General features: G+C 57.6%; 1 protein-coding gene across 4 annotated transcripts in view; it reads right to left on the minus strand.

Moving 5' to 3' along the window:
• LOC133353782 (neuroligin-4, X-linked-like) overlaps positions 1-22,474 on the minus strand; it is a 198,707-nt gene that overhangs the window by 110,411 nt on the left and 65,822 nt on the right. For 2 of the 4 annotated variants that reach the window (XM_061570179.1, XM_061570178.1), the window contains exons 2-3: positions 16,165-16,224; positions 789-938 (exon numbers count right to left, since the gene is read on the minus strand). In XM_061570179.1, the coding sequence (XP_061426163.1) occupies positions 789-938; positions 16,165-16,224 (210 nt within the window). The remainder of the gene's footprint in view (positions 1-788; positions 939-16,164; positions 16,225-22,474) is intronic. The other 2 variants (XM_061570181.1, XM_061570180.1) reach the window with 1 other exon arrangement.

The raw sequence follows: 22,474 nt of genomic DNA on the forward strand, positions 1-22,474 counted from the left end.
GTTTGCTCTTATGCAAAGGACCCGTGCGTACGATTAATTACATTGATTGTTTAGAGCTAGGAAATGTGCCGGTTCAAGACATTCTGTCCCGTCACTTCCCATGAAGCAGTGCCGCAGGTTTAAAATGTTCTGTTCGTGTGTTCAACTCTGTGGAGCTACTGGAGTGATGGAGGCGGAGCTAGTTAGCTGAGTGGGCGTGACCAAGTATGTGTATTTAAAAAAATGGGCGGAGCTGGTGGAGGGGGGGAGGGGCAACCAGCAGTCACCTTCAGGGAAATTTGAAAAACCTCACGCGAAAGCCGCAGAGTTGCGTGGGCCCGCATGTGGGTGCCAGAGCTGAGTGTGGCGGGGCGAGCGAGTTTGCGTTGCACATCGGTGACGGCGCCGGCTCGGCCCGACGAGCTCGGGGTTATAAAGCACGGCGCCGTGAGCACAGAAATCCAACATGCGACCAACATGCGACCAAAATCCACAAAGGCCACGAAGCATTGCCGCGGGGAAGAGAGGGCGTGGGGGGGCGAGCTGATTTCGTAGCTGCGGGAGCAAACTCTCCAAATGAGCACGTTGGTCTCAACCTGACCCCTGACCCGGCAAAACCAGCTCGCAGTAGCGGCCTCTCCCACCGCCACTCGCCCCACGGATGCCCAGGGCCGCCCGTTTCGCTGCCCGTTCGCCTGCCGGTCGGTTTCGTAGCTCACGGCGCCGACGTGACGCGATCTCCGTCGGGTGTGTGGTGTGTGTGGGGGGGGGGGGTCTCCGTACGCCCCGGGTCCGCACGCGGCACTCACCTAGGACGCCCAGTCTGTAGTTGAGCGTGACCACTATGACATTGCCGTAGCTCGCCAGGATGCTGCCATCCAGCAGATTGCCCGTGCCCTCCATGTAGGAGCCACCGTGAACGTACACCATGACCGCCTTGGGCCCACTGTCGCGTATGTCTGCGTTGGGAGACATGGCACACGCACCAAAGACGCACCGTGCACAGGCACGGCTGTTAGTATCGCGAATAGGCGCGCTCGGCAATAGCCACGAAGCGGACGCGTTGACGTAAACGTGGCGTGCATTTTGAGACGGGTAACTTGCAACAACCTCGGCCTGGCGATGAACAACAAAACATCGGCGTCGTTTCCTGCTCAAAGCGGAGTGGCTCACGTTTCCCATTTCCAGACGTGTGCCAGGGAATTCCACACTCCTATGGCGGTGATGCGTCTTTCCGAAAATGAAAACCGCTGTTGACATATCTACGGAAAGTGGTACTTATTTTAATGACCCCCCCCCCGAGGGATGATGGGTTGAGCTGACCCTCAATCACCACTGCACGGTGCGGCCAGATTTACTGCTAACCGAGGGGGATGTTCACGATGGTGGGGTGACGTCCCCTCAAGGGCACGGCTCGTGCCTCGCCTCCACTCGCGAGCCGGGCACCTCCGAATAAAAACGATAATTTATCGCCCTCTGTTTGTCCATCCGCTGCTGGATGAAGGCCACCACGTGCCGTGTGTCGGTCACGTGGGTTGTTTGACCATACTTCGCCGGTGCGAGTTGGTGAAGCGGAGGCGGCTTGGGAGGGGAGAGCCCATTACAGTAGGTCATCACTCGCCACTGATGTTAGCCGGGAATTGAACTCGGGTTCGCAGGGTTCACATCACAGCGCCCAAACCGCTGCGCCACAACTCGCACGGACCGCCCTAATTGCCTTGGAATCGGGCCATAAATGTCCCACGGAGCCAACCTCCTTTCATTAAACACCTTCGGGTCGCTCGCTATGTTCGGGACGTGCACCTCATAATCCGTTTTTGTGGCACCGGCCCCCACTCCATTAGCCCCGGGCGCAGCACCATCGCAGCGCGCCACCGCTGACGGGAACGTGGCTCTGCCTCCACACCTTTTGCGTTGGTTGGTTTTTTGGTTGTTGTTGTTGTTTCTCTGCGACCGAGGCCTCAAGGTCAGCCTCTTAATGACGGGCCACAAATCTGTCGCCGGGGGCAGTTCCGTCTCGCGCCAAATTATTGAACTCGAGGAGGCTCGGGCGGCCGGCGAGTGCCGCGGCTGGCGAGCGTGGCGAGCGCGACGGAGACGACTCGGGGGGGCACAGGTGCGCCCATCGACCTACTCGCGCACTCGCTATTGAGCGATGACGCTTAAATGGCGTCCCTGAAGGGCCTTTCACTTCTAAGGGGGGGGGGGCGGTGGGGGGTGGTGGGGGGAGGGGGGAGCGCGCTATCCGCGAGCCGGCGGGGGTCTGTGGATTGCGCGCGGCCAGATGTGCCAGGTGGTTTTGGCATTAAAAATGCGGTAATAAGCGCGGCAATGTCCGGCCGCGTGCACGGAATTACTCTTGATGAGGTTTTATGTTTGAATTCGCGGCAATTTGCGTGACCTTGCGTTGAGAGTCTGGTCGTGAACTCGGGCTGGGGGCCGCTCTCTGAATTCTCAGGCGGGCGGCACTCAATCACCGCTCACCGCAGAGTGGAATGAGTTTCATTTAACCCGACACACCACGTCCAGTACACCTCCCGCTGTATGGCTGTGGCTACTGGCCACCTACTCCAACAAAAACGACGCCGTTAAAAAATGTCGGTGAGAAATTAAATGCTGGGTATCGTGCACATTTGTGCAACGCTTTGTTCCCAAGCCTAACGTTAAAAGTATCAAATATATATTGTACCCATGACGTACAGAGAATTTCCGGGCAGCGTTGATACAGAATGACGACATGAAGCATTCGTAACAAGCTGTCTGGGCGACGCGAAGACGCAACCTTTCCGTATTTTCGTGTTTAAGTAGTGGCTGCGCACCCCAGGGGCCATACACAGAGAACACATTCATCGCATCAATTAGGCCTCTGCTTCCCCCCCGCCCCCCGACTCTGGAAAGATTTGCGCGCTGTAGGGGCGGGCAGATCTGAGCTTTGTAGCTGAGTTCACGGCTCCAACGCGAGCAGCTGGTTTTCCAGCCGAATTTGGATTCTGAGCGGCGGCGCCGCCTTCGCGCGCGCGCGCGAGCGGCAGTTTCGGCGCTGCGGTTTGTGAGTGAGCAGCAGCATGTTAATTGCGAGGCGCGCTCATTAGAATGTTTTGCGTGCGCCTCGCCCCCCGATCTGCTTCCGCCGCTCGGCGTTTCTCGCACCGCGCGCGCGTGCGGGCACCAGCGTCTGCCGATTGCCCGCGGGTCCTCAAGCGGTGCCATTCCATCTCTGGGCCTGCGGGTTTCCGTGCGGGTTTCGCACGTGCTTGGGACTAAGAGTTTAAAAAAAAATTATTATTGTAAATGGTTTCAGCTTCAAAAATGTACATATGGCAAAATAACCCAGGGGAAACGTCTGAAAACAGAAGGCGTTTTGTGAGTGGGTCCTTTATCATGGAAATCCCCACTCATTTATGTTTGGTCACGGGAGCACAAAGATCTCGTAGCGCAGCGCTGCAACTTCATCGCGCTTCGAGTCGCTGAACACAAAGTGAACGCAGGGAAATGCCGTGCACTAGGTTCAGGAGAGAGCGAGGGGGAAGCTTCAGTAGCGCACGGCTCTCTCTCTGCTGCGCTCTCGCTCTCTCTCTGCTGCTCTCTCTGCTGTCGAAGCGGGGTGCAAGGTGACGCAGTGACGCCGTGGACTCGGTCGATCCACACAGGAGAGCGAAATTAATGAGACGCTGGCGCGAGAATGTTTCATTGGATGTGCATTTGTCCGATGGCGGTCTCATGAATGTAGCCCGACTTATTACGTTGATAGACGAATGGCCATTATTTATGACTGGGTGATGGGGCCAATGAGAATAGGCGTCTCTCGCAAATTTATTTAACTGGACAATTGGGTCACAACAAACACAGTACACCTCGCAGCAGCACCGATGTCAGTGTTGAAGCCAAACAAGACGCACAAATTAAAGAAAACAACACGAGAATAATTAACACGGATGACAAACCAAATGACGCATGCCCATGGTAAACAGACCCACAAAAACGAAAGCAAAACGAGAACAAAAACAGATCGCACACAAAAATAATCCAAGTTCAATAAAGTGGGGGGGGGGGGGGGGGGGGGGAAATGATACAGCTGTCGGGTAAGTTTGTGAGGAGTTGGGCTTCTGGCAGGCAGGGCCCTGGTGGTTGGTCCCGGTCGAGTGAGCCAGAGTGCGTAGGACCGCACGCCGAGGAGGTGGCCAGCAGCTCGCCACTGCAGCCCCACGCCCACCCTGGGCCCTGGCGGAGCCGGCTCTGGGCAGGGCCTCTTCAGTCCAACAGCTGCTCTCTGCCACGTGTGCATCGATGGCACTTTGCCGCACATTAGCCTCAGCGAGGTGGCCTCAGTTTCCATAAAGAGGAGGCACCAGGCATCTGGCCTCAATGTCACTTTGCCAAACATTACTCTCGCCACAGTGGCCTCACTTCATAGAGGAGGGGGGTGGCACCGGGCTTCGGCACGGGGCGAAGCGGTGCATTGCGGTACCTGGCACAGCAGCTCGCCGACTTCCCGTGGGGCGCGGAAATGTGTATCGATAAAGGGACACGCGCTCGATCAATGGGCAGCGAGCCAGGAGCAGAATATTGGGGCAGTCAACTGTTCTGGAGATTGAGCCACGGTCACTGAGGCCGGTGCGTGGTCTTCCCTTCACAACGACAATATCACCCTGAATATGCGTGACCTTGACAGGCTGAGAAGGTTAAGAGCCTGGTGCGTATGTAGTGGTGGTGTTGACGTGCGCCGACAGTGATGGATCACGGGGCGCGGGGTTGGGCACGCGATGTGGGCGTGGTATGAACGCGCACGCCGGTGGTGAGGCGCGCTGATACAATCGGGGAAAAGAGGATCGTAGCCAGCGCGCGCAGTGATTGGTCAATAAGATGGGTGCTCTCAGCGACGTCCGCAGGAGGGGTATAAAGGGAGACGCGCGAGAGCACTCGTGGTCAGTGTTAACCAGTTGAAGACCGAAGACGGAGTGGAGGAGGTAGTGGCCCGAGACCCCTAGTCCCGCTGTCCTTGTCGGGACCGGGGCCCTGTGTGGCTCGGAGCCGAGACTGGGGAACCCGTAGTCCGACGCCCGCGTGGGTCGGGACGGTGGTACCCAGAGCCGAGACGGACACCCCAGCCGGGTGTGTTCCGGAAGGCTACGGGGCGTAAGAGCCCGTGTCAGTATAGCTGAGTGGGTGTTAGTCACCCGAGTAGCTAAGTGGGTGTTAGTCACCCGTGTAGCTGAGTGGGTGTTAGTCACCCGAGTAGCTGAGTGGGTGTTAGTCACCCGAGTAGCTAAGTGGGTGTTAGTCACCCGTGTAGCTGAGTGGGTGTTAGTCACCCGAGTAGCTGAGTGGGTGTTAGTCACCCGAGTAGCTAAGTGGGTGTTAGTCACCCGTGGAGCTGAGTGGGTGTTAGTCACCCAAGGGGCTGGGTGAGTGTTAGTCACCCGTGTAACAGTTTGGTGTCAATAAAAAGAGTGTGCTACCCGTGAAGACGTCTCCCGCCGAGTTACTACTTTACAACTGGCGTCAGAAGTAAACCTGTCTTCAAGAAGAATGGACACAAGGAAGACTTCGCGTACCCACGTGCAAGATCGGGGAGACGACGGCGTACCGGAGACACCAACCTCGGGAGGAGAGGACGAGGAGTTGCCGCCAATACAGCACTTCGCGGAAATGGCCGATGCTCCGCTTGCCTCCGACACCAGCCTGCAGGACGCACACTCCCGCCTGGCGGAGTTGCTGCTCGCCGCCGCTGCGATTTTGGCGGAAATCTCCGTTCCAGCGGCCGGAGGGACGGCTGCGGGGTTGGAGGAGGCGGCGCGGCTGGAGGGATCCCGCCAGAAGGCGTTTCGCGCCAAAAGTTTTGGAGTTGGCGCCATTTTTGAGGGCCCGCCACCGCTTGGCGGGAAGCGCGGACACCACGTGGCCAGAGATCTCCACACAGCGCAGCCCGCGTCATCGGCGCGCGCCGGAGATCTCCATTATGCGCCTGCAGACGGAGCCGACATTTTCTACAACCACAGCGGCGCGCGGTAAAATCGTTCCAACGACGACGACGGCGATCGAGTCCTCCAGCAACGATTGCCCGCACTGTCGGTGTTCAAGGCGGACGGGGGCGACTGGGGAGCCTTCCAGCGACGGTTCGTCGCGCATCAAGAAATGTCGGGGTGGTCCGACACCACTGCCCTGCGCGCGCTGCCAGCGATGCTCGACGACGACGCGCTTGCAGCCTTCACATCGGCCCCGAGGTCGTCCCGCTCAACGCTCCAGGCCGCGCTACACCTGATGGCCAAGGTGTTCGGGCCACCCTCGACCTGTCGCCACCAGTTCTACGATCGGCGGAAGGTGGTTGGAGAAACAACGCTCGCCTATCGCACGGCGCTGCTCGCCCTGGCAGACTCAGCTTTTCCCCGCATGGACAAGGAGGGGAAGGACGCCATGGTGACGGAGCAGCTGCTGGCGTTGGCTCACGGATTGGGAGTTCCCATTAATACGGCGGACGAGATGGACATTTGCTCCCTGGGGATTGCCACAAGTATTCACGCTTACGAAGTCCTAAAGCGAAAGCCGACGGTCGTCTGCGCATTGGTGGGGAACGGGGCACCGGCCGCCACGATCATCGGTCCTCAGCCTGCTGTGCCGCGGGAGGAGGCCTTCGCCGTTTCAAGACCGGGGGAGTGGAGAACGGGAGGTCGTTCGCCCACACGTTCACACCGCAAGCTGGAGCAACTGAAACCTACGACGTCCCTCGTCGTCTGCTACAACTGCGGCCTTCGGGGCCACGTCGCGTCCGGGTGCCGGGCCCCACGTCAGCGTACCGCGGGACCACGTCCGGACGACGACCAGGGCCTAAAGATATCCCAGCTGAACCCGGCAAGTCGCGGCACCTCACACGTTCGGTCCACATGCACGGCACGTTCGGGTCGCCGCTTAGCGGTGGGGGGACCGCGTATGGGCACCGGGGGTTCGGTTCGGCGAGAGGGGTCCGTACACGGCCCGAAAGCAGTCGAATGGTCCGAATTGGCCCACAGGATAGTGGCTGCGTCGGCCGGGTCGTCCGTGGTAACGGGGTACATTGACGGGGTTGAGGTCCGGGTGCTTGTGGACACGGGTGCGTCGGCCACTATCATTTCGGACCTTATTTATAACATTCTTCCCGTCCAATGTCGACCCCTTCTGCCGGTGGACGTACCGTTTTACGCGGCGAACGGGGGATCTTTGGGAATCATCGGCCAGATTCGGGCGACTATTTGTATTGGCGATATAAAATTGGCGGGTCCTATTTTTGTATCATCTTCGTTGGCCGTTCCTTGTTTACTAGGCACGGACTTTCTGTCTAAAATGCCCATCAAAATTCTCATAGACCAGGCCTGCATTGAGCTTCCGTCGGGACGGCGGGTTGAGTTTTTGAAGAGCCCTACTAAGATACGCACGGTTTGTGCGACGGTGCAGGCGCTGGCAACCCAGACTGTACGGGTGCCCCCGGGTTCGCAAATGTTGGTACCCCTTCGGTTGAGGAAACCCCTCGGGGCAGATGCGGGGGCACAGGGAGTTCTGTTGGGGCCGTCTAACAGAGCTAAAGGGGGCCTCGACTTAGCGGTGGCCCAGACCATGGTGAGGGGGGACTGTGAGCCGTTCGTTATGGTCCTGAATACGGGGTCGCGGCCGGCCGTGATCACGCAGGGAACGGTGCTGGCTCACGCCGCGCCGCTACCCGTCGAGGAACAGCTCGTTGCTCACGCCGATTCGAGTGCCGATACGCATCCTCAAAGTGAGGAGGGGACGGAGTGGTTGGACTCGTTGTGTGCCGGGTCCAGTAACTTGTCCAGTGTGCAGTCGGGTGCATTGAGGGGCTTGCTACTCGAGTTCGCTGACGTGTTTAGCAGGCACAAGTATGATATTGGCTGCACAGACCTGTTGCGCCACCACATAGCTACTGGGGACGCGGCCCCTATTCGACAGAATCCCTTCCGGCTCAGTCCAGCCGAGAAGGAGCATGTGCAGTCGGCAGTTAATGACATGTTGGCGGCCGACATCATTGCGTCCTCTTCCAGTCCGTGGGGTGCTCCTATCGTCTTGGTTAAAAAACAGGATGGGTCCTTGCGGTTCTGTGTCGATTTCCGCCGCCTAAACAAAATCTCAATGGCCGATGCGTATCCGCTCCCCAGGATGGATGAGTCTCTGGATGCCTTGGCGGGAGCACAGTTTTTTTCGACGCTCAATTTGCTTTCGGGATTTTGGCAATTACCCCTCGATGACGAATCGAAACCAAAAACCGCTTTCCGGACACCGGGAGGCCTATTTGAATTCAACCGATTGCCCATGGGTTTACATTCCGCTCCTGCCACGTTCCAGAGGCTCATGGAATTGGTTTTGTCAGGCCTCCAATGGGACACCTGTTTGATTTACCTCGATGATATCATCGTTTTCAGCCGGACTTTTGAGGAGCACCTCCAGCGACTGAGAGCGGTGTTTCTCAGGATGCGTTCCGCTAAGCTTAAATTTAAACCGGCTAAATGTTTTCTGCTTCGGGAATCGGTCAGGTATTTGGGCCATATCGTTAGCCGTTCAGGGATCTCGACAGACCCTGCTAAGACGAAATGCGTCAGCTCATGGCCAACGCCGACCTCTGTCACTGAAGTCCGCAGTTTTATAGGATTCGCCTCCTATTACCGTCGTTTTGTCAAGCAGTTTGCCACCATAGCCAGGCCCCTGCACGCTTTGACGGCTAAAGGGGTGCGGTTTCACTGGGGGTCGGAAGAGGAGGCCGCGTTCTGCTCCCTTCGTGATGCCTTGGTGCAGGCTCCCCCCTTGTGTTACCCCGATTTCACGCAACCGTTTGTGCTCGACACGGATGCCAGTAACACGGGTATCGGGGGAGTGCTCTCACAGGTGGTCGGGGGGGTCGAACGGGTGGTCGCCTACGGTAGCAGGGTTCTGTCCTCCGCGGAACAACGCTACTGTGTGACACGTCGTGAATTGCTGGCGATTGTGTTTTTTATACAGCAATTCAGGCCGTATCTTTATGGCCGTCATTTTACGGTTCGCACGGACCATGCGGCTCTCCAATACGCTATGCGGGTGGCGCAGCCATCCGGCCAATTGTCCCGATAGTTGGAGGTCCTTCAGGACTACCAATTCACGACGATTTACCGCAAGGGGTTGCGCCACTCGAATGCGGATGCATTGTCGCGGTTGCCGCCGCGTACGGAATGCGCATGTCTGTTAGGATCGGCGCGGTGTAAACCCTCTGTCGCTGTCCCCGCGGAAGTTGTGCTCGCCGCCACGGATACTACGGGGGTCGACGCTCCCACGGGGAGGGACTCGCTGTTAGCGTTGCCTCTCATCGAGTGGGGCCGTCTGCAAATGACCGACAGCTCCCTACTCACGCTACGTCGGAAGGTTGACGATCCCGAGGGAGGGGAAACGCGGGTCGGTTCCTGGGTGTGCAGACAGGGCCTTTTGATGAGGTGGGACAACATGTCCCGGCGTCACGTGCTCGTGGTGCCGTTTGCTATGCGGGGTAGGGTCGTCCTGGCTGCCCATGAACGACTCATGCACCTGGGGTTTCACAAAACGCTCGCCCTCATTCAGCGAGACTACTATTGGCCGGGGATGGGCAACGACGTGGCGAACATTCTTAAGGGATGTGTAGGGTGCGCCCAAAGAAAACCACCACCAATAGCGGCTAATCCACCGCTGCAATCCATTCAGGTTTCGCGCACGAACGAATTGGTCGCGCTAGACATCTTGGGGCCCTTTCCCGTTACACCTCGGGGAAATAAGTTCCTGCTGGTTGGCGTAGAGTACTTCACCCGCTGGCCCATGGCATGGCCACTCGCCAACCAGTCGGCTGCGGCAGTGGCGGACGCCTTTGTCCAAGGTTATGTTTTGGACAAAGGCGCCCCCGAACGCTTGCTGACGGATCAAGGAAAACATTTTTCGAGCATTTTGTTGCGCGAGGTGTGCGACCTGTTGGGTACAAAGAAAGTACGTACCTCCCCGTACCACCCGCAGACTGACGGTATGGTTGAACGTCTGAACAGGACGATTACGTCTATGCTGTGCCAACAGGTATGCGACGACCAGGTGGATTGGGACTTACAGGTACCGGGGGTACTAGCTGCCTATCGAATGGCCCCTCATGCGGCGACGGGGTTTTCTCCATTTTTTCTGATGTATGGGCGGGAGGCTGATCCGGCCATGGACGTCCAACTGGGGATTTCCCAGCCACGTGCAAAATCTAAATTGGCAGACCATATCAAGTTTAATATCGCCAGATTGGCTGAAGCGCGAGAGGCTGCGAGATTGAATTCGCGGTCTCGGCAGATCGCGAACGAGCGATTGCATGGACGGAAGGTGCATACGCACGATTGGGAACTGGGCGATAAGGCCTGGCTGCATTGTCCACACGCACCGTTGGCTACGTCCCCCAAACTGTTGAGACCATGGAAGGGACCGGTGGAAATTGTGCGGGTTGCACGACCCCAGAGTATACAGATTAAATGGGGAAGACGCCGTTGGTACGTGCACCCCTCCCGACTGAAACCCTACGCGGCGCCGCGTGACCCCGTTTCGTGCCGTGACGACCGGGCGTGTGATGTGTCCATCGACTCGGGGAGGGATGTGTCGCAGGCTGATCCTCACGTGTCTCCACCTGACCCACCCCCAGGTGTCTCGGACCTGACGGCTGTTGACCGTTGGGAAGCGGAACCCCGCGGCTCGCGCAGAGCCCCGAGGCCTGGCCCATGCCTTCCTGAACTGCCGGCGTCACCGGATGGCCAACCGCGTCTGGTGCCGTACGACGGACCGGCAAGGCGGACTCGGGCTAGGACGCAACACTTTTCATGAGAGAAAAAAAAAAAATTCTTTTTTTGTTCAAAACTCGACCTCGCCGCCGTGTCCCCCCCCTCTGCCGGGGAAATGTCCCGTTCAAGGGACGCTCGGACATATTGGGACGCTGCACGAGTCGGAGAGAAAGGAAGAGAAAAAGAATAAGAATTTTTTTTATTACTCCTTCTGCATACACATTATCGTTGCCACTCGCCGGATTGTACATATTGTTCTTGCTGTGGGTGTGGCGGTTGCTGGTTTTTTGCGGATAGCGGTGTTCATGTTGTGTTGTTATGTTTTTGTTGTTATGTTACGGGGCACACATAAGGGGGAGGGGGTGTTGTATATTTTGTTAGCAGCCGGGTCGGCTGCGAGCTATGTGGTAGGGGGTGATGTAGTGGTGGTGTTGACGTGCGCCGACAGTGATGGATCACGGGGCGCGGGGTTGGGCACGCGATGTGGGCGTGGTATGAACGCGCACGCCGGTGGTGAGGCGCGCTGATACAATCGGGGAAAAGAGGATCGTAGCCAGCGCGCGCAGTGATTGGTCAATAAGATGGGTGCTCTCAGCGACGTCCGCAGGAGGGGTATAAAGGGAGACGCGCGAGAGCACTCGTGGTCAGTGTTAACCAGTTGAAGACCGAAGACGGAGTGGAGGAGGTAGTGGCCCGAGACCCCTAGTCCCGCTGTCCTTGTCGGGACCGGGGCCCTGTGTGGCTCGGAGCCGAGACTGGGGAACCCGTAGTCCGACGCCCGCGTGGGTCGGGACGGTGGTACCCAGAGCCGAGACGGACACCCCAGCCGGGTGTGTTCCGGAAGGCTACGGGGCGTAAGAGCCCGTGTCAGTATAGCTGAGTGGGTGTTAGTCACCCGAGTAGCTAAGTGGGTGTTAGTCACCCATGTAGCTGAGTGGGTGTTAGTCACCCGAGTAGCTGAGTGGGTGTTAGTCACCCGAGTAGCTAAGTGGGTGTTAGTCACCCGTGTAGCTGAGTGGGTGTTAGTCACCCGAGTAGCTGAGTGGGTGTTAGTCACCCGAGTAGCTAAGTGGGTGTTAGTCACCCGTGGAGCTGAGTGGGTGTTAGTCACCCAAGGGGCTGGGTGAGTGTTAGTCACCCGTGTAACAGTTTTGTGTCAATAAAAAGAGTGTGCTACCCGTGAAGACGTCTCCCGCCAAGTTACTACTTTACACGTACATAAATAGGTGGCCACCAGGGCTGGGCAGGTGTTGCAGACGGAGGGCTGCGAGGTTAATAGGACGGCAGAACCGGAATGCATTCGGTCAGCAGAATAATTCATTGCCTTAGATCTATCTGTGGACTAAAATTTAATGTTGTGACATGTGCTGTCCGTAGACAGCTCCAAGGGACGACTCTCATCCTCCATGTCGCTCTATGCTCCACTGCTCTCTTCGTCTGTCCGCACATCCGCCCCCTTGTTGATCATCGTCCAGCGTCGTCGTTCTTTCTCTTCCTCTCGGTCTTTTCCACAATAATCTTGCCTCCATCTCTTCCTTCAACTCATTCTCTTTCATTGTCAACTCCCCAATCCAGATTTACTTCCTGCAGCTAATCGACTGAATACGTCCCAGTGGAACCCCCACCTCCTCCTCGCAGATTAAATCGATCTTTGCGGAGATTTTATGTCATCCCCTGCTGTGCGTGGTGGGTTTTCTCCAGGCCCTTAGATGTCCTCCCACATGCCATAATTGGAATGCGCCAACCATTCTAATGCAGGACCCTCCTAATGATGTGTCTTGGGACTCACAATGAATATTCACGGTGTGTGTGATGCTCCAGTTTCGATTTTTTTGTAATGGCTCTGTCTTCACACCTTTTGCGTTGGTTGGTTTTTTTGTTGTTGTTGTTCTTCGAACGAGGCCTCAAGGTCCGTCTAACAGTTCGACGGAGATAGAACAGAACTGTTGACAATCGATGCAGCCCTCATGGCCCAAAGGCCGATTATTATTATTTTAAATGAGCCTCAGAGTCTAGCCGCTACTCCTCCGGATCAAGATGAGCCAGTTGAGGTGGTTCGTGCACCTGGTAAAGGATGCCCTGGGCAGACTCCCCTAGGAACTCTACCGGGCAGCAGCACGTCCCACTGGGCGAAGAACCCGGGGCCGGCCCAGGACACGCCGGCCGGACGACTATGTCACTTGGCTGGCATTGGAACGCCTGGGAATTCCCCAGGAAGAGCTAGAGTCTGTCGCCTGGGAAAGGGCTGAGCTAGAGTCTGTCGCCTGGAAAGGGAGGTCTGGAATGCCCTATAGAACATGATGCCGCCGCGACTATCACCAGGAGCAGAGGATTGAGACGCAGTTCGTGATGGGTGGCACATCTCGCGAATGTCGCTTCATCTCAGCCACGGTCCTACACAACTTGCTGAGAGTTCTTATTGAAAAGACGATGTCCACTTCAAGACAATACTGAGCCGGTGTGAGAGGTGCGACTCAGGCCTGTGATCGATGGGTCCCGCTTCGAGCCACGCATGCTCGGTGACATTCTGGAGCCGAGGAGCCGGCACTGGTTGCGTCGTGTGAGGGACTGGAGCTTCAGGATATTATCCGCCCGTTGGGAGAGATCGACATCCATAAGATCCAGAAGAACGCGATCCGATGAGATTTCTCTGGACAAATTCTGCCCTCGTGCGGAAGAAGCGATCGTCCAGTGGCCGGACCTCGGCTGATGCGGTCCTCCAACGGGGAAAAGTGACCTTGAAAGAGCTCCGTGGCGTCGAGAGAGGGTTGATCGCCGCGGTAAACAGAAGAATAAACAACGCGTGGCATCTGGAGGGGTAGGCGCAGCGTCTTGCTGCACCTTAAGGAGATGTCACCGATTCCATTTGGTTGACATCGGAGGGCGTCGCACTCCGTGAACGTTCCTCATCACCGAGGCTGGGTGAGTAAATGAGTAAAAGGGAATTATTATCGTAATGATTTATTTCCGACGTAGCCTGAACGCCCACCGGGGATGGCCTGCGATCGACTGCGAGAGCGTCGCCCACTACGTTGACGATAATCAGGCGCTGACAGCAGCGCACGCTGGCATCATCTGCTCGCAGCAGCAGCAGCAGCCGAGTAGTGACTGCGCGCTCACGGGAATCTTGCAGCAAGCGAAGCGGGGCGGTGGGTAGGGGGGATGACACTGCAATTGGACTCCAAGAGCAGGGACTCCAGGGAACGCGCGAGAGGCGGTTACCACGGAAGTCCATTTGTCATGCGGCTACGGCGCCGTGCCGGCCCCGTGGGTATTTCTTCTTCTCAGCTACGTAAATACGCGGACTGCTTCGCAACAAACAGCAGCCTCGGCGGAAATTAAAGGGCCGGCCGCCCGGTGACTTAACGCGCGACCGCGAAAAGGCACGAACGCGGAGGTTCCGGCTGCCCGACAAGACGACGTCGTCTCTCTCTCTCTCTGGACGTCGGCAACACCGCCCACGGAACGCAGCGCAGCGGAGGCGAGAAGGTGCGGCCCTGTCGGCTGCTCTCAGAGAGGCAGCGGCGCTCCCGTGGCGCTGCTCTTAGGAGCGGCTGTTTGTCAAAGCCATCACTTCACTTGCCACCCTTCCTTAACGCAGCCGCACATTCTAACCCGGTGCTCATTGCTGTTAGCGAGATTGTGCGCCAACCCCATTATCCTGCCAAGCTCCGCTCACCAAAAATAAACACGGAATAGACATTCCTCTGCGGCGCAGTGGTGGAGGTAAACTAGATGGGGGGGGGGGGGGCACGTGTACAGGTCCTCATTGTCCTGTCAGCCCCTCGCGTGAACAATGTGGATGTTGGCCGTCATTTAGAGCTCAAGTGTATGGAGATATTTTTACGAACTTAAAAGCGCCAACGGCCATGCCCGGTTTCCCCCCCCCCCCCCCCCCCCCCAGTGCGGCTCAGATAATATTATTAAACATTACGAACGTGATCATTAAGACGATGGCTGCAGATTTAAACCACCTGCCTTCGATTGTAGCGAGTTCATGGTGACAGGCTGGTCACCAATGACTGGCACACGAAAGATCAGCGCATTCAATTCGGTCTTTCCCTTAAATTGGGCAAAACCCACCTCTCAGAATTAATAAAATACATTTCGGTTTGACTGCCACGTGATCAAATAAGATACGTCCATAGAGCTGCGTGTAGGAGAGTGTGCACCCCCCCCCCCCCCCCCTAGTGTGCAGACAGGAGGCCACTTCAAGGGATCTCAGAGGTAATTCTGTGATATCTGCATCCGTGGGCTATTTTAAAACACGGGGGGATTGTTGCCGTTCTTTTAATGAAATGTGTGATAAAGGATGACTCGGAAAATAATGCCAAACGCGGCGCGCTGCAGAGAAGTGGCGCGTGCCACCGCTCTCGGGCGAGGCGGGAGACGCGGGGACGCCTCCTGACGCTGCGAAGCCGACGACGACCGCCCGCTACTCGCTCCACGCCGTGGCGCAGCGGCCTCCACGGGGCTGGAGGCATCGGCGGGACAGCAACGGGCGCCCTGTGACACCGCCGGAGCCAAGAAACCCAACTTCGCTGTGGACCCCGCTCGATTGTCAAGCGGAGGCCCCGAGGGGCCGGTGAGGAGCTGCCGGTCCGCGAGGGGGTTGGGGGGGGTGGGGTTGGGGGTGGGAGTGGGGGTGGGGGGTGGGGGGTGGGGGTGGGGGTTGGGGGTGGGGTTGGGAGTGGGGGTGGGGGGGTGGGGGTTGGGGGTGGGGTGGGGGGTGGGGTTGGGGGTGGGGGTGGAGGGTGGGGGTGGGGGTTGGGGGTGGGGATGGGGCTGGGGGTGGGGGTGGGGGGGGTGGGGGGTGGGGGGGTGGGGTGGGGTGGGGGTGGGGGGGGTGGGGTTGGGGGTGGGGGTGGAGGGTGGGGGTGGGGGTTGGGGGTGGGGATGGGGCTGGGGGTGGGGGTTGGGGGGTGGGGGTGGGGGTTGGGGGTGGGGTGGGGGGTGGGGGTGGGGGGTGGGGGTTGGGGGTGGGGTTGGGGGTAGCCCCCCGTGACCGGCTGCCCACCGGAGAGTGCGCGGCCGGGCTTCACGAGATCCCCTTTGAGAGCGGCTCGTCAGCACAAACACGGTGGTACGCATTGTCAAAATGTAAACACGTCGAGCATGCACAAACCTTCCCAAACACAGAGCGGCGGTGGTATTAGCTCAAGTAAATAACAAACCACGCGAGCATAACACTGCACACGGCGGGTGGCGATTGAAATTCCCGATGTCACACACACACACAAAAACGTAGAGACATGGTTTCCGATGTGTTTCGTATTGTTCATTTTCACGAGAGACTCAAGTGCAAAAAAAAGATGCACTTGATTAGAAGACAAGAAAAAGCGTACGGCACGAGGCGCTTGTCATGCATCATGCGATTTGGACAAAAAAAAAACAATTATACCTGCATCTTGCCCGCCATCATTAGCTGTTAAATCATCTGCTGCTCTCTTTGCGTTGGCTCCTGGAGCGGATGTAAAAGCGGGGAGTACAACGGGGGGGAAAAAAGATCAAGATCGTGAAAAAAAGTAATTTAGAAGGTACAGGCGTCAAAAAGTATTCACCGGTGGTGTCCTTTTGAGGTTCACAAAAAAGGGAGAGAGAGGGCCCCCGGAGGGAAACGAACGGAGCAGTCTGAGGCGGCCATCTTCGTGAAATTGATATCAGCAAAATGGTGACATAAAGAGTGAGAGAGAGAGAGAGACATTTCACATTTGTGCGAGATTAATAGACATGTTAGTGAACATTTTAATGGCTGGCGATCAATGCTCGCAAAAAAACCCACACTTCACAAATGGAGCTTTACATTTTTGTTTGAAAAAAACCCGGATTAGTACTTTGTGTCGCGTGGAGCACATATTTCAACAAAAAATATGATGATTATTTTCATGCCGTTTTCCAGGTTCCTTGACACTCAACCCCCCACCTGTGTCACAAAACGAACTCACGCTGGAACATTCACGATTACATCAGCTCAGACGTCTTACACCCGCCTGTCCATTGCACAGTGATAATTACTCAATAAAACACACACACGCTTCAACGATTCACTTTCCACACTGTAATAAGATATAACTACGTGGGAAAAAGGGTTACACCACCTTCACTATATTAAAAAAAATTGATCCAAACGATGGACGAAACACTTGCTTGTAAAATTTCGTACACCATTCATCACATCCAAAACAGCGTGCTGAATTCAAACGCATCCTTTTATAACCGGGTTCCTCTTTCAAAGACGCTCGAAGCCAAATAACGCGGTCTGTGTAAAACGGCCGCGCGGGGCTACTCTCAATGAGGCAGCAAAAAGAAACGGTGCAGGCCGACACCCAGAGAGCGACGCGCAGAGTGTTAGCACGGTCGCCCAAAACAGGGCCCAAGACAGCACCCCCCCCCCCTTTCTTCCTGTGCTTCCTGCAAACGAGGGCACCCTAAAGTGAGCCTATTGTTGTTGTTGTTGTCTCGCTAATTAATGAGGGGGGCATTCCAACCCTTCCAGCCCCGGGCTTCCAGTAACTTCCAGGCAGCCCCGAGTATTACGGATAAGCGTAGATATTAGATGTAGGCCTAAGCTTATGGGTAAGCAGTATTAGCGTGTTAGTATTAGTGGTTTGATTTGGGGTTGTGAGTAGGATTATGTGTTACCATTAGGTGTAGGATTATGGCTAGGGATAGGAATAATGGCGTATTTCTCTCTAATGCGTGGTTTCTACGCGTCGACTGAACTGTTAAACCACAAAAGGAGGCCCCGTGAGATGCAAACCTCCCACTGCGGAGGCATCTTGCTGGGGAGAAAACCAGCAAATCGGGAACGTGCGGGCACACGGCCCAGAAGGTGCCACCAATCAGGCAAAGAGACGCGAACGCAAACTCGCCACACAGAACCCCTCTGCCGATGACTCTCGGAGTCACACGCCGTGAAGAAACACTCCTCCAGCATTCTCTCAATCCAGCAGCGACAACAACAAAAAAAGGCACGTGCCTACGTCAGAGGCAATTCACTTGAATCTTCAATTGAGTTGAAGGCTAGGGACGCGTTGGTTATTCCGTCGGCACGCGCGATCACGTGCGCCCACGGCAGGCACGTGGGCTCCAGCCTCTATCCACACCTCCTGCCTCCACGACCGTCACTCAACACCTCCTCACTCCATGCCTCCTCCATTCACACGACCTCAACCCACAGCCATATACAGGAGAATACCTATCATCCACGGTGATGTTGTCTGCGAATTTACTCCAAATTATCCGCAAGAAAAAAAAGCGGATAGTCACGGATAGCAGCCAATAATAAGGGGCCACGAATAACATGGGCTTTGGCAGATCCAACGGCTCGCGCAGAAAATAGAGGTCACGGTAATTGGGTCACGGATAAGAGGAGTGATCCTGTATCTATGATCTGGGGAAACTACATGAAACTTCAAGAATTCGTCGCTCAAATGATGTCTCGAGTCAGTGGCTGTACAAACCCTATCATCACTATGGGGTAACCGAGGCAGACTTAGAACTCACCACCCGTGGACATCAAAAGGTCCACGGGACTCGTCCTTTCACACTGACGTGGCCACAACGATTGGCCGTTGACTGGAGAAGGATGCGGGTTTATCTCGTGGCTTTCATGTTTCTGCACGCGCCCGTGCACCGGAAATTGCCGCAATTAAACAACAGCGCCCCGAGATGTGGTTCAAATACGAATGAATAGAACTTCGCACGGAGGATACAAACGTTATGAAAAACTACGAATTAATTATTGCACAACCCCTGCATCCATTGCGCCACTTTTCCCAGCGTCGTGGACTCGCGACACATTCCACAGAGACGCGATGGAGCTGCCTGCTCCATCTGCAATCGAGCACCCATTTCACCTCTCATAATTGCTTGGGCGCCCTCCACACTCAACAACAAAAAAACACCACATGCCCCTCTATCCTCCACCCCCCCCCCCTCTTGCCATCAATATTGAAGCAGGCTCCAATGTGAAGGCTGAGCTGCATTGCAGGCAATTAGCTTTTAAAAGAAACCGCTGCCATTGATGTCACATTATTTCGGCACGGCCGCGAGACTCGTAACGCGACGCGAGCCCTGGAGGCTCACGAGGAGGGGAAACACCGCCGGGAGACAGGGCCCATCGCTGATAAACGGGGCCCATCTCGGAGAGACGGGGCCCATCGCTGATAAACGGGGCCCATCACGGAGAGACGGGGCCCATCGCAGGAGAGACGGGGCCCATCGCGGAGAGACGGGGCCCATCGCTGATAAACGGGGCCCATCGCGGAGAGACGGGGCCCATCGCTGATAAACGGGGCCCATCGCGGAGAGACGGGGCCCATCGCTGATAAACGGGGCCCATCGCGGAGAGACGGGGCCCATCGCCCATCGCTGATAAACGGGGCCTATCGCCGCTAAACGCGGCCCATAGCGGAGAGACGGGGCCCATCGCTGATAAACGGGGCCCATCGCTGATAAACGGGGCCCATCGCTGATAAACGGGGCCCCTCGCCTATCACTGATAAACGGGGCCCATCGCCGCTAAACGCGGCCCATCGCCGCTAAACGCGGCCCATAACGGAGAGACGGGGCCCATCGCCGCTAAACGGGGCCCATAGCGGAGACGGGGCCCATCGCTGATAAACGGGGCCCATCGCTGATAAACGGGGCCCATCGCGGAGAGATGGGGCCCATCGCCTATCGCTGATAAACGGGGCCCGTCGCCGCTAAACGCGGCCCATAGCGGAGAGACGGGGCCCATCGCTGCTAAACGGGGCCCATAGCGGAGAGACGGGGCCCATCGCTGCTAAACGGGGCCCATCGCCGAGGGACGGAGCCCGTCACGGATCCACGAGGGGCCGGGCGGGGTAAAGTGCAGCCACTGAAATCGTAAACGCGGGGGAATTCGCGCCGCGCCAGGGCTTCCACACGGCGCTACGCACCCGAAGTGTTTTGTGTAATAGAGTTAGGGCCTGGGAGGTTCCAGTACAAATGAATAAAAAAAAAGACTCGCAACACACACACACCAATCTTTGTTGAAAACCCGAGTTGTTGAAACCAAGGGGCTGCGTTCTCATGAGATTTTCTTTTTTTTAGTTTCTATTGAGGATTAGGAGATAGCGTTAGGAGCGCTGTGCCTGGCCGCCACGGTTGCCATGGCAGCGCTGGCTGGGAGCCAGCTCATTATTGAGAGACGGGCGCGGGCTCCGCTGACTCACTGCCGCTTCGCCTTTATACGAGCTCCGCTCCGTGACCTCTCCCCTAACATTTGAGCAATTCTTCTATAGAGGCCGCATGACTTCATGGCCCAGACGCGCGCGCCGTGGGCCGGCTCTCTCTCGCTCTCTCTCTCGCTCTCTCTCTCCCCTCTCTCCTCTCTCTCTCGCAGGCTCGCTGCTTTCGAGCGGGATTAATTAAATTAAGCAAATATAGCGGGGACCTCAAAGTCGCCCGTTAGAAGCAACAATCGTCAACATGCGCATCAGTGCTGTGCGCGGCCTTGGGCGGCACGGACAGGTCGCGGGGCATCGTCGAGGGGATTGAGCGATCCTCGTGCGTGGCCTGCGAGCGACGTTTATTCAACCGCCCTTCCCAGAGCCGCGGTGGTGCAGGTGGTGGTGGTGGTGCTGGTGGTGGTGCTGCTGGTGGTGGTGCTGGTGGTGGTGCAGGTGCTGGTGGTGGTGCTGGTGGTGGTGGCGGTGCTGCTGGTGGTGGTGCTGGTGGTGGTGCTGGTGGTGGTGCAGGTGCTGGTGGTGGTGCTGGTGGTGGTGCTGGTGGTGGTGGTGGTGGTGCTGGTGGTGCTGGTGGTGGTGGTGCTGGTGGTGGTGGTGGTGCTGCTGGTGGTGGTGCTGGTGGTGGTGCTGGTGGTGGTTGAGGTGTTAGCGGTGGTGGTGCTGGTGGTGGTGCTGGTGGTGGTGGTGCTGGTGGTGGTGCTGGTGGTGGTGCTAGTGGTGGTGGTGCTGGTGGTGGTTGAGGTGTTAGCGGTGGTGATGCTGGTGGTGGTGCTGGTGGTGGTGGTAGTGCTGGTGGTGGTGCTGGTGGTGGTGCTAGTGGTGGTGGTGCTGGTGGTGGTTGAGGTGTTAGCGGTGGTGGTGCAGGTGGTGCTGGTGGTGGTGCTAGTGGTGGTGCTAGTGGTGGTGGTGCTGGTGGTGGTTGAGGTGTTAGCGGTGGTGGTGCTAGTGGTGGTGGTGCTAGTGGTGGTGCTAGTGGTGGTGCTGGTGGTGGTGCTGGTGGTGGTGCTGGTGGTGGTGGTTGAGGTGTTAGCGGTGGTGGTGCAGGTGGTGCAGGTGGTGGTGCTAGTGGTGGTGCTGGTGGTGGTGCTAGTGGTGGTGCTGGTGGTGGTGCTAGTGGTGGTGCTGGTGGTGGTGCTAGTGGTGGTGCTGGTGGTGGTGGTGCTGGTGGTGGTTGAGGTGTTAGCGGTGGTGGTGCAGGTGGTGCTGGTGGTGGTGCTAGTGGTGGTGCTAGTGGTGGTGCTGGTGGTGGTGCTGGTGGTGGTGCTGGTGGTGGTGGTTGAGGTGTTAGCGGTGGTGGTGCAGGTGGTGCAGGTGGTGGTGCTAGTGGTGGTGCTGGTGGTGGTGCTAGTGGTGGTGCTGGTGGTGGTGCTAGTGGATGGTGCTGGTGGTGGTGCTAGTGGTGGTGCTGGTGGTGGTGGTGCTGGTGGTGGTTGAGGTGTTAGCGGTGGTGGTGCAGGTGGTGCTGGTGGTGGTGCTGGTGGTGGTGGCTGCGGTGGTGGTGTTGGTGGGGAGCGGTGGTGTAGCGGTTAGCGCGCTTCGCTATGAACCCGGCGACACGGGTTCGATTCCCGCTCACGGTCAACACCAGTGACGATTATCTGAACCGGTCCTGGGCCTCCCCTAGGTCAACTCAGCCTCAAATGAGTACCTGGTGCGGTGTGTAAACATCGCCACTGGGGAGACAAAGGCGGTCGGGCGTGGTGCTGGCCACCTACCCCCTCGTGTACCGTTCCGGCCTTTATAGGTGCTCGCTAACAGCACTTGCCCCTACAGTCTATTAAGGCTATACGGGGAATCTTTATCTTTGGTGTTGGTGGTGGTTTGAGGCGGCTCGCGAAAGTTGCTCCAGTAACAGGCCTTGTAATTAATCCCGATGTGCCGTGCTTCTTGGATTGGACCCAGTGGGGAGAGGGGGGGAGCGGAGAGGCGATGCGGGTGACACCGCCGCCAGCCCAAGGAACAAAGACGTGGGGGCGGCCATGTGAAAGGCGGCGGCGGCCACACACACGCGGCTCTCCGCAGTGCAAATCAGCGATGTCTTCTTTCGGATCAGCTCGACGGTGATCACAAAGAGGGCTCGCGCACTGCAGGCGAGAGGTGGCGCTGGCCGCTGACCCCGGGGGTTGACCCCCCCCCCCCCCCAGCTCGCCTCATTAGCTGCACTTTTGATCCCGCGAGGCGCGGGGGTGGCAAGGGGGGGGGGGCGCCCCCCAGCTCGACATTCCACACGGTCGGTGGGGGCGGCAAGAGGAGGGGGGGGGGGCATTCGCGTGAGTCACCGCAGCGCTCGCAGGGAGCCGTGGAACGGAGCGGCTCTGTGGCTCGCAGTCGGAGCTCGAATTCTCGCGTCACGTCGGCAGGAGGCCACGTGGGGCGACAGTCTTAGCCCTGTCGCTGTGCGGGGCCACGTGGGGGCGGCAGTCTGAGCCCTCTCGCTGTGTGGGGTACGTGCATCGAGCGCGGGGCGGATGCCGTGCGGGTAGCAGGATCCGTTGG

This window comes from Lethenteron reissneri, chromosome 45 (assembly GCF_015708825.2).
Source record: "Lethenteron reissneri isolate LAM-NWPU_2019-01 chromosome 45, ASM1570882v1, whole genome shotgun sequence".
Classification (NCBI taxonomy): Eukaryota; Metazoa; Chordata; class Hyperoartia; order Petromyzontiformes; family Petromyzontidae; genus Lethenteron; species Lethenteron reissneri.